At 30.9% G+C, this 13,204-nt stretch overlaps 1 protein-coding gene across 3 annotated transcripts in view; it reads left to right on the forward strand.

Moving 5' to 3' along the window:
- The window catches only part of wkd (TBC1 domain family member whacked), a 111,654-nt gene that overhangs the window by 78,651 nt on the left and 19,799 nt on the right, over positions 1-13,204 (forward strand). For all 3 annotated transcript variants that reach the window (XM_080169172.1, XM_080169174.1, XM_080169173.1), the window contains exons 2-5: positions 5,981-6,063; positions 6,253-6,349; positions 9,769-9,890; positions 12,948-13,038. In XM_080169172.1, coding sequence (XP_080025298.1) covers positions 5,981-6,063; positions 6,253-6,349; positions 9,769-9,890; positions 12,948-13,038 — 393 coding nt within the window. The remainder of the gene's footprint in view (positions 1-5,980; positions 6,064-6,252; positions 6,350-9,768; positions 9,891-12,947; positions 13,039-13,204) is intronic.

Consider the following 13,204-nt stretch of genomic DNA (forward strand, 5'->3'; position numbering starts at 1 on the left):
CACTAGACCCTAAAAAGATTAGTGGCTATGTATCTCAATTATGTGAATAAATTTTAAATTTAAAAAATCATCTTGATATCTTTAAAAATAGGCTCATAACTTATAATTTTAGTGTTTTAAGGGCTGTTATAAAGCCCCAAGAAGGAAAGTGCCAAAATGAAATCTTTAGTGGCTACTTAGCTCAAATATGCAAAAAAATTACGTTAAAAAAATTTGCTTGATATTTTCAAAAATAAGTTCAAACCTTAGATGTTAGTGTTTTGGAGCTGTTATACCCCACTAGCCCCTAGAAGGATAGTGCCAAAATTCAATTTCAAATATTTCTACTGGTAGACTTAATCATATAAGAGATCTTACAAAGAGAATCAGGTAAATAATTATAACAACAAACCCAAAAACATCCAGAGCAAAATTTTATACTTAATTTCATTGTTTATAAGTGTATAAACTCCCCCCCCCCTCCCTCCTTGGCTCTTACTACAATGTCAAACCACACACATTTCAAAGACTATTTTTAATTAAGCTAAAATTTAATGCACCCAAAATATACAAATATAACTATATAAAATAATTAAATAATTATAAAACTCCTAGGTGCTAAGCAATATAATTTTTAAAAGGTTTGTGTAACAAGTGTCAAACTTAAAATTCAAGAAAAAACTGCATTTATTAAACTTGTGTATACTTCAGAGGATAGCTCAAAAAATAATAATAGTACAAAAACGTTATATACCAATATGGAAACTAGAGGTTATAAGCTTTCCAATGGTATGCGTAGCATTTTTCTACCACTTCTAGGTGCTGAGCAATGACATGTTTAAAATGTCTGTATATTTCTATGCAGGCTTGCCAATGTGAATTTTAGGTTTAAAATAGCTAAAATCTTTTTCCCGGATTTTCTCCCAAGAAGGAACGCTTTTGATTTCGTTTTTTGCATTTTTCATTAGTCTATATATGTATATATCAGAATCTGTAATAATCTCAGAGAGCCTGTTTCAAAAACTGCTTTTTCCTTCCGGCGACTAGTGCTAATTTAGTTTATTTTTGAAATGGGTTGGGCATAAAGGGAAAAATACCATTAACCTTTATCGCTAATCTTATTTCAAAAAGAGAGAGTAAGATTTCTGAGCTCGCTAGGATGGAAAGTACCACTAAATTAGACAAAGATGTAGTTTTCTGTAATAATGAGAAAGCTTTCATTGTAAAACCTGTGATAGGTCTATAATAATTCTTTATAATGTGGGAGACAGTTATAGAGGTACGTTCAACAAGAGCAACCAAATTTTGTATCCATGTATAAATGAGCGGGGCTCATATTTGAAAATAATTTTAAAATAATTGTTTGGTATTTATACCTAAATTAAAAAAAACAATGTTAAAGTACTTATTTGTCTATCAATTTGCTATCTATTATTTTTTAGATATCTTTTTTATAGAATTAAAGATGACAGTTTAATAAATAGGAGCTTTATAGTATTAACAACGAAAGAATTTCAAATAAAATGTTAGATATATTGGACTTTTTTTAGTAGCGAAGCTCAAACTAGTCTATTAGAATAAAAATAAATAACTATAATTATCTTAATGATGCTCCTAGTTTTTTTGATTTAATAAAAAGTATCCTTGAAATGTTCTGTAAGAATTTTCTAAAAAAAAATAAGTTCTATGATATACGTACCATATCGGGTATCATATCCTAGTCTAATACGAATTAAATGTACTTTAAAACTCCAGAAATGCAGAGATACAGGGGTAGCACAATACTAATAATAAAGTTAAAGCATCTCTATGTGTCTGTGTGTAACGAAACTAAACCGATATGGTTCTCCTTTACAGCTTCTCCTGAGAAGGTTTATAACCATTTTGGGGGAGAAATTGCTTCTACAAAATGATCCCTTCATTTTAAAACCACAATTGAAAGAAAAGTGTGGTGTAGATTATTTAAAACGTTTTTTTTTCTGGTAAATACCAATGTAATTGTTTAAACCACAGTTCTGTGATTTCTGCGGAATAAGTTAGCACGCGACGGATGGTGTTTTCTCAAACTAGCAAATACTTCAAGTTAGTTTAGTGTCCCCTAAGACATTCTAAAAAAAGGGTTGATCGTATTTACTTTTAAGGAAAGCTTTGTTTAGGCTTTGGTCAGGTTTTTAAGCTCTTTTTATTTGGTCCTACAGTTAACCTTCCTCATACAATATTAAATAGTAAACATTTTTAAAAGGAGTAAACCTTTCTAAGGGTCGGTTAATCCGTCAGTCTTTGTTGTTTAAGATAATATCTCCAACACATCTAAACCAAGCCGCTATTTTAAAAACTTATTGCTGCGCTACTTATGAATATAATACATGTTCTATGTAAACACTCCATTTATATTTATCTCGAAGCTGAGCATGCACAATTTATACATTCTATGCAATCACTTTCACATCAATAAATCATCAGCAGGGATAAGTTAATGGACAATAAATTGAAGAACATCTCCACAAATTACCTCTCTTTTGTACATTAAAATTAATGGTCAATGAGTGTGCACAATACTAATTTGAACAGAGTACCCAACGTTTTGACTCCAGCCAATAAATTATATAGAATTTTTTTTGGATACCATAATAACTCATAGCCAAATTTTGCCTCCCTCCCAGTCAGAACCACAAAGCAATAGCTGTCCCTTAAATTGATATATTCATAATACGTGGATATTATGATAGGAGAAGAATTTTCGCCAATTTAGGTTGCTAATATGGACTTCATTTATTGGTCAGTTCGTTCATTCATTAGTAGAGTAGGAGAGAGGATGGGGTAAAGGGAATGATGATCTGGGGCAAGTAAAAATCTACCGATTGTATTTGTCCCTTATTCTTTACTTACTCCTATTCTTTACGATACATTACATATTCAATTAATTTGCTATTGCGACTTTTTTCCTTTTATAAAAAAAATGACAAAATTATTTGGCAGTATGCAGAAATGATAGCACAGCTGCAACCTTGCTAACTCAGCAAATTTGAAAACCTTTAATATTTATTGGATTTAACAACGTGGGGCTTTTTTGAAAGAAGTACAGCTGCTCTGTAAAATTTCTGGTCTCTTTACTATCAAATTGTATTGGTGAGGTGGGGGTAGGAGGTTAATTTTAATCTATAGAATAGGAACTTATCCATTTAGATCCCTGGGTATTACAGGCGACTTTAAAAGATTGGATATTTTGATCCTTGTTAAATAAATTCCTAATTCAAAGATTCATGAATATAAGGGGGGGTTTTTAATGCAACCATCTCGTAATCAGTGAGCAAATGGCACATAGAATTCGAATTTCAATCTAAACTTTTGCATGAGTAATCCTTGGTAGGTCTATTTTCCCTAAATCGAAAAAAAAGTTGGAATAGTAACGGCTGGCAGCTTAGCCGTTTAGCCGTTTTTTTGCCTATTTTCAGGGTAAATTCATCATCAATTACGTAGAAATCAACTTTTTAAAACATATTTTTGGTTTAATTCATGTTAAATGATAGCAATAACCATTTTTTAAACTTCTAGTACCAACAGCTACCGTCTAGAACCGTTTGATAGCGTTTTGGAGTGGAAAAGAGTATTATGTGGAGATAGGTTTCGTGACTAATTTGCAATATAGATATCCAAAAAATGACAAAACGGCTGAGCCGCCAGCCGTTAGCCGTTACTTTTCCAACTTTTTGTTCGATTTAGGGAAAATAGACCTACCAAGGATTACTCATGCAAAAGTTCAGATCGAAATTCGAATTCTATGTGCCATTTGCTCACTGATTACGAGATGGTTGCATTAAAATACAAAAGAGTAGGAAGATCTCTCTAACCACTGAACCAAAATAGTTCTTCGTTAATGGAATCTTTCTGTTAATCTGAAGAAAAAAAAATAACTTGCTCAACAATTATCTTAAATGAAAAACAGTAAATTGTTATAGTTATGTATTTACAGAGACGCTACTTTACTTATTTACATACAAAGTAAATTCATTGCAAAATTGGTTTTTTTTAAAATAACCAAATGTATTTTTAGCAAAAGTTAAAAAACTGTATAATGTTTCTTTATAGATTGTTGAAATTTGTTATTGAAGTGTTGCAATTAATTTAAGTTTAATTAGTTTCTTAACTCTATTTAAATGTCACTTTCAAACTAAAGGTAAATTGGACCCAGAATTTTCCAATTATCTTATATTGAAATCCCCAAATACAAAACAAACCAAACAAAAAAAATAAATCTACTAAAAATACATTAATAAAACTATGATTTAAATGAATAATGGCAATGTTTCCGATTAGACTAAAGATATGTCAGTAATATATCAGCTATGACCACTTTTATTTAAAGTCATATAGTAGACATAAATTACCTATTTTTTTCTACAAAAACTGAAACCTGTTCAATAGGGCTTTGTTTATATGGTTAACCTAAACGACTTTAGGGCGATACCTGTAATTAAATCCATTCCAAATAACCTAATACATGACAAAATATTTTTGAATTATTATATTAAAGTTAGCTGAAGTAATATAAATATCTTAAATCATTTATGTAATTTTTTTTTTTGGGGGGGGGGGGTCGGTTTGAATCAATGGGGGGTTATTTTACAGATGTCCAAAAAAAAAAATTGTAGCCAGTGTCATTGACAGTAAAAAAGTTGAATTAAAACAAGGACAATTATTTCCTAAAGAAGCACAGAAACAATAGGATAACAGTATGTTAAAATAAGTAAGATAATTTTGTTTTCATAATTTAAATTGATGAAGACTGACGTATATATATTATGTGATCAATTATAGAGTTGTTATGCTTACTTCTAAAATACAAAATTGGACAAAGAAGTAGCAGAGAGTAAGTGATATCAGTAACACCCACGCCTACTTACATTGATGTTCTTTCAATTTCACAAAATATATTAAATTAGTACAAGATTCCATAAAATAGTTATTAATTTATCAACATAAAATTACCTGGATTTTCTATAAATTGGGCAAGTTCTTTCATCCAAGAGTCACTAAAGTAACTTTAAGTTTCCATAAACTTTATTTTCTTTTCTAATTAAACTGTATAAGACTTTGTAGATTTTTATACACATAGCGGCTTCGCCCCTAGAGGCCTCTAGTGACACTTTAAATGTTTGTTTTTAAATGATACTAACCTATCTATGTTGCGTTCAAGTCTCTAATAAGTAAAAAAAAATTATGTCCTTAAAGTTTTATAAAAACGTTATCTCATTCGATGACCAAAGTAGATTTGGGACTTTTATTGAATCTATATTGGGTTGGACAGACATCTATTTTCAAATCTTTTATACTAATAATTAAAATCCACACAATGACTAAATTTGTTCATCTCTGTTGGGATATGCACCTATTTATTGTCAATTGTCTTATACCTTAAGATATTTGATTTTGACTAACTGCTTATATTTATCCAGAATATTTAAAACTATACAAGCATTTCTAAATTTTTATATATGTAACAACTTTTAATTTGAAATTTTATCACTCGATATTTTTTTAAAGTAAACTCCCAAAGATTACATTGGACGATACATTTTTCCGATTACGAGAAACAAATTGATGGTTGAATGATTCTAAATCCCTTTCTTTAATCAAATATGTTAAAATATTAAACTCAAGTTTACTGATTTATTTATTGTTTTCTCTTCCAATGCCCTATCCCGATGTTCCTAATAAAGGTCGGTTTAGAGCTGAGACTGATAATTAAATTTAATTTGAACACTTATCTAAAACTATTCAACAAACAATCTTAAACTACAGAAGGGATGATTTTGTTTATCATCGTTGGTGTCGTCTTATTTCTCGTTCATTAAGATCCCTGGAATATCTGTTTATTTTTATTTATCAGGTAAACATGGATGGATAAACATGAAAATTGTAATTTAAGCCAATTTGAGTTTAACCTGAAATATGACATCAGAACTTTAGAAAAAAATTGTCATGACTTTTTTTGTTTCAGGACTTGCTTGGATCAACCTTCAACATGACAGATTCTTGGATACAGGACACTGGACAGTTGGCAGTTGATCATACTGAAAACAGGTAAAAATATATCTGCATGTCTAGACAGGTATAAGTAATATATATGTCTAGACATGTCAATGTCATGTTAAGAAAACATGTTTTGGTCTACTACCTCACTCCGACCATATTTATAATTAAGAAGAAATAAACATATTTAAAAATCTCTGAAGGATTCTCTAACCTATTTAGTCGGACCCATTTAATTAGGTTTAGTACGCCAGTGCACTACAGGCCCGACGGATATAATGAAGATCTTAATCCACAAAACACAAGAGAATATGATCTTAGAAGTGAAACAAGCGAGGTGAGGTTTTTAATTTTTAAGTATTACAAGCATTAAAGGGAAGCTCTAACATCAGATTGTAGGACAACCGAATATAAACACTTGTGTCAGAACTTAAAAATCAGAACTTTAATTAAAACCTTACTTACTTAAGAAAATTTTTAAAAAAATATTTATTTTTGAACAAACTGTTAAAAGAATCAACTACGTTTCAATTTTCTTCATTGAAATGAGTTTCAACCTATCACAAACATTATGTCTATGTTTAGATAATATAACAGAAGACAGGGTTTTTCTGTTTAGCCATTCTTGAGATCTTTTGCGAATATTGAGACCGAGGTCATTTAGAGGGAAACAACTGTAGTGAAAATTATATTAATTGATTTGTATAGAGCCATCCCAAAAACAAAAAAAAGCTGAAAGATTTGAACAATTGTATCTTACTTAGATACTTTTTAGACAGACAGATAAATTAGCATCTTACGGCGTTTAATCAGAACAGCTACTTAAAGTTTGTCCTGCTTTGCTAACTATGAGCTCCATATTGTACCTGTTCCTAATGTTTTGTGCTTAAAAGTTTGAACACCCAGCCAATTCCAAATTTAGAAAAAAATTAATGAACTTAATTAGTGAAGGCGAAGTTTTTGGAAAAAATTCTACAGTTTTAAAAATCTCATCTTTAAGATAGGGACAAGGAAAATTATTCAGACGAAAAAGTAACAGTGCGAAAAAAATGAATATATCCTTAAATTCGGTGTGTGAAATTCTGTAGTAGTTTATTGGAGTGAATAAAGGGAGAAGATTATTTTAGAATCCTATGTATAAGGACGTTCAAATCTTGGATTTTTTGGAAGAGGAAGTTAATCTAATACAGAGAGGGATTCAAATTTTGGGTGGGAGGTTATCACCCCTTTACACCACCCACTTTTTGCGTCCTTTATAATTGAGGAATTGAAACTATATATGTAAGTCTTGAATGGATTAAAAATAGTTGTTTATAATGTATCCTTATGTGGATAATTTCATTAAAAACTTTCCTTTACTGTGGAAAAGAAGGCCGTTTAGTAATAATTATTCTTCAAAATATCCTTCCCTATCTTATTTCTTTCTCTTATATATACGATTCTAAATTGGCGAATTCATTTTTTAAATTATATAATTTGAAATTAATTTAATATATTAATTAGATTTTAAATGAACAAGTAAGGCACCATTCTATGCAGCCTCTATTTTCTGGAGGTCTAGCTAGCGTTTGGCTCGATTTGTGGCACAAAATATTATTAGTTGGCTTAAAAACTTTGTATCATTTAACAAAAATTTGATTGGATGGTACAAAGTTACTTTTCTAAAATTTAATCTAAATAGTCCTTTTCGTGACAACGCCTAAAACGGGCTAAAAATTTGACGAAACGTCCCTTAAGAGGCGTTGTCACGAAAGTGACTATACCCAAGGTTTGTTTATCCTAATTTGGTATGTATTTACATCAATTCTTACACCAGAATATAAGTTTTTAAACTAAATTATCATAGACACACCGATAAACCTGTATAAAGAAAGTGCACCTTTTTAGAACTTGCAAAAGGGATTAGTTTCATAAATTATCCAAAACTTACATCTATTAATTTCAATTTATATAATTTGTTTATACTTATTTCAAATCAGAAATTACATCTAATTTTATAAATACATTTTTTCTTTTTTTGATGTCTGCTTATATTATATCATTTTTATTTTATATCATGAATTAATAGGGTACACTATACAGGAGAACCCGATCGGTTCAGCGGTTATCGAGATCCTTCGCTACAAACAAACAGACATACAAACACACAAAGAGACATCGTTCTACTTTGTATTATAGATTACACTATAATAGTATCGTTAGTTTATATTATTGCTGCGCTACTAATACACAAAATCTCTCTTTCTTTTTTCATTGCTCTACTTTAAAAGTTTAGTATTTACAGGCATCTGAAGGGATAAGACAATGGTCGATAATTTTATATACATCCCCAATGATGATAAACCAAATTGCCCTTTTTTGTTAACAGAGAAAAGTTTGAATACTGCTATTATATTTAACCCAATCAACATATAACAATAAGCTTCAGACGGACAGATAGATATAGTTTTACTTTGTATTATGAGTAGAAATATAGAGTAGTAAAATTAATCAATAGACATATCCCTGAACCCGTGACAATAGTGTAATATAAAAGTGTATTGTAAATGTGTTAGGAATTCCTAATATTTTTAGGGAGGAAGGGATAACGTCGATTTTATTTTGATGTGCAACTCTTCTCTACCTATAATAATTAATATTAATTTTTTATTTGGTCCATATATTTGTCCATAATAGGTTTTATTCTTGACAGATAAATTGTTTTTATTTGCCAGTTCGTTTATCCGATAGGAGAGGAAGGGATAGGATAGAGGGAGTGGAGAGAAGGGATGGTTATTTTAGCCAGCTACATTTAAATAATAAATGATTATTAGAGAATGATTATCTAATGTTTGGTCGTCTATAAAAGTTATTTTGGGATCATTGGAGGGCTTGTGCTTCTAAAGGTTATTTTTAACCTACCATAGGCAGATCATATGCGTTAATTGATCTATCCGTATATTTCTGGTGTAAATAATGTCATGTTGCACCGCACTTGTACACATACACAAATTAATCTTGGTGTATCCATACAAAAAAATAATAATATTATCATCTAAATAGCGCAGGTAATATAATACTTACTATCAGCTGTGTCCATAGCATCTAGTGGTTTTGTAATAGTCAAAAAATAACCTAATTCCATCCCAAGACACAAATTCAAAAAAAAATAGCCTAAATCCATTCGGGCATCTATGTGAATATTCCTTAAATAGAGAACTTCATCGGTTCAGGGAGATCTTAACAGACGAAAACTAAGTAGTTTTTAATACAGGATTACCTAAAATGGATACTTCGTTTTGTTACAGCATAAAACAACGCCAAATAATAATTCCTTCCTTTTCCTTGTCAATGACTATATGTATCTCTCTATCTTTACCTTAACCAGGCATTAAGGGAATATTTAATTTAGGCTATTACTTTAAACATTTTTTGCCAAATTGTGTTTAATAAACCCTTTGATTACACGGCCATTGTCTGTAAGTTTATCGACACCTTTGCTGACATATCATGCAGCTATATGTAACTTACCCACAGGGTGGGGACCATATGCCGACTTTCAATGGGTCTTTGAATATCAGCCAATAGTGCGTGAAATATTAACATAGTCAAGTCGCTACAAAAGAGCAGAAAGCAATGTGATAGAAGACGAAAAAGTCCCCCCCCCCCCCCCCCTCCTCCCACTTTGGCCAGGTAGTTGTCTGAGTTATACATCTATACTTATACATTTATTATCAATGTAGATGTCTATCTTCTATATATATATTTATATCCTAGGGTATGGAAGACAGCGTAGTTTCTAGTGTGGTGGATAAGTTCGGATTTATCCATTCTGAAGCTACCATTGAGGATAAAGATGACAGAGAAGGAGAAGAAGTTGTCGACATAGATCTGCTAAGGTAATGAATTTCGTCAAAAAGTTGATTTTTTGTCTACAGTGTTTTCTATAATACAAAGTAGAACGATGTCTATCTGTCTGTTTGCCCGTCTTTATGTCTGTAAATTAAGACCTCAGTAAATATAAAACCGATTGGGATCTACTTTCCAGGGAATATACTTACTGGTCCTGTGATGGTTGTCACAAAAATAGTCCCACTCCCCCAAAATAATTGGTTTACTTTTTCTTTTTAAATCTAAAATCCAAAGATAATAGGTTTCCGAAATCAAACACCCCCCCTCGGGCCTCCCTCCCTTCAAGTGCCTCTAGGGGAGTAGCCGCTAGTAATGCTATAATGCAACCAACCACAGTGACGTTCAGTGGGGAGAGGAGGGTTAAGGGATAATATTCATTAAAAAAATTCTTTTAATTTTTTTTTTGAATTAAGGAAAAATATTAAACTTTTGTGTCACTTTTGAGGAAGACGATTCTCTTTTCTCCCATCTCTTTTGAAGAGATTTTCTTCCACCCTTCCCTTTTTCTTTTCTTAAATGTATATGAAGTCACAGGAATCGTCTTCCTCAAAAGTGACACAAAAGTTATGTAGTTTAGTCTTTCTCAAATCAAGTTTAAGTGGACGGTCGACTATTGTCCTTACCCATTCTTAGCTGCTAGTATAAATATTATATTATTAATATCTTTTTAGTATTTTTTGTTCCTTGCTGTTTTTTCTATGGACAAAATTGTCCTTGGTAAATTTGCACGCTCTATAATCAGAAAAATACTGAAAGTTTGATTTCTTTTTTAAAAGTGAAGCTTTTCTATAATTAGGGTCGGTCCGTCCGTCCGTACGTCCGTACGTCCGTCCGAGATAGATATCTTTTATTCGTTAATTTAGGCATGTTAGAATTGTCCTATCGATTTCAAACTTTGCATGATGATTCCTGTAGTAGTTGGGTACGATTTAGAAAGCGTAGCAACTCTATAATCATTACCAGAATGTCCGTACGTCCATTTTAAACATGTTGATTTTTCTACTTTTTTAACAACAAATTTTCAAGTGTTTTAATTATCCGTTTGATCTGATTTTTGGTATACTGATTCCTGGGACAACAAGGAACAATATTATAAGCGAAGCAACTCTATAATCAAGTCCAAAAATGTAAGTATGTCCATAAACATTATCCTGTTTTTAAGCAGTTTTTCAACAAATTTACCTACAATTTTGATTCGACATTTATACATTTATGTTCCGATTTTTCAGTTCAGATACTATACAAGTGTTAATGTCCGTTTGTCCTACCGTTTCAGTGCTTCGCTTTTATGGATGTTGTCATCCTTGTTTCACTTGCACTTGCAAACTTGAATTTTAAAGTAGGGCAAATATAATAAGAAAATAGAAAAAGGATTATCACATGTTTTAAAATAAAAGAAAATAAAATTCTTAGACACATACTGACAGACATACAGATAGACACATAGACAGAAACACACAGACAACCTATTACTTTTATGTCAGGTAAATTAAAAATCAGCTTAAAAAATATTTTTCCTATCTGGAAAATATATATTCAGTTTTTCAAGGATTTGAATATATTTACTTGTAATTTGGTTGGCCCCTTTGACCGCCTGAATGGACCAAAATAAATACAAATCTTAGAAATGATTTTAATACTATACAATTGCATAGTGATTCTAAAGTTATCTCTAATATGCAAATATTGAACTAGCACCCAGAAGCCTACCTTACCTACCTACACAGTTGCAACTTTAGTAAACAAGAATAAAAATATTCATAACAAAAGAAAAGACAACTAAGAAATATATACATATTTAACTTGAGTTTGATATAGAAAAGATAGAAAATAGGCATCTATGTAGTGATTTCCTGCGATTGCAAATTTATGACTTAGCTGCAGTTGTATGTTGTTTACTAGTGGCAGCGGCTGCAGCATTGGCCAACTAAGCTGATGTGGTTATTTTTTGCATTATTGCTTATACATATATTGTTGATCAGTTTCTAAACTACATCTTAAGATGCTCAATAAAGAGTATTTACGCCCTTTTAAAATTTAGAACTTCGTTTAACTATTTCTTTCGCCCAATTAACTTATAGTCGAAGAAAACCAATTTATCCCCTGCCCTCCCCCAGAGTAGCATACAAATACTAATTGCATTAAAACACATTTTAGGAATAATTCTATAGATGCTACGTGTATAAAAAAATCTTTTCAACTTTCCAACAAAAATGCATTTTAATGCAAAATTGATTATTTTCAGTTTTTATGTCAATAGGCATAGGAATGATATTAAGACTTGAGAATTAAGTTTCTTTTCATATTTAAGCATTTTTGCCAGCGCAGCTAATCTAATAAAAGGATAAATTCGTGCTCTGCGTGTTAACTAAAATTATTCTTTATCAGCTACACCGTAAGAAAAGTGACTGATTACTATGTGGAGATATTTTAAAGTTTAGTAATTGGTTCAGACATTTACTTTGGCTGCAGGACTTCAGTTTACCGCTGCCAGCCGTCCACTACAATTGCGCAGTTGCTGAAGAATTAAACCGTTTAAACTACATTTTCCATGCATGAATATTTAAAAGTTGTCAACAGAAACGTAGTTAAAATGATTGTCTCGATACCCATACGGACAACTAATGCAATTAAACTTTAAATATTAATAAAACTGTCCGTTTATAAGGAGCAGAATAAGGGAAACAACAATCAATCATCTGGTATTTTAGACTTACATTATTTTTCGTGGAGAATCCCGTTTTCAATGATCATCCAAAATATGATTTACTTGGCTCGCCAGTTTGTCGGTCATGCTTTGAAAGACCAATACATAATCTATGTGAAAATGTTTCGTTTTTAATGGCTAGTTTTATATTTTATTTTTTATAACACTGAACATCTGCTTTATTACTGAATTTGGCCGCTAGATCATTCATAAGTTTATGTTCTTCCTTGTTAATACAAAACCTTAGTATAGCATTCAAAGTTTAATAAATCTTTTTTAATAATCATACATAAATTCTTATTTAAATTAAATTGTAATTTAAAAACTATTATTTTAGGCGAAGAGAGACTAAATGGTTAAAAATGCTTGAAGATTGGGATGATTATATGATGAAAAATTACAAGAAAATAAGGGATAGGTGTAGAAAGGTAAGTTTTAAATGAGTTTAATGAATCAGGGATTTAAAGGGATAAGACACTGACCGATAATTTTATGTGTATCTCCAATGATGATACATAAAATTACCCCTACTGTAGATTACAATTAGTGATTGAAAAGTTTTGACACTCAACCAACTAATCTAAAAGTCCACAA

This window comes from Acartia tonsa, chromosome 8, assembly GCF_053477335.1.
Source record: "Acartia tonsa isolate MP-2025a chromosome 8, ASM5347733v1, whole genome shotgun sequence".
NCBI classification, from domain to species: Eukaryota; Metazoa; Arthropoda; class Copepoda; order Calanoida; family Acartiidae; genus Acartia; species Acartia tonsa.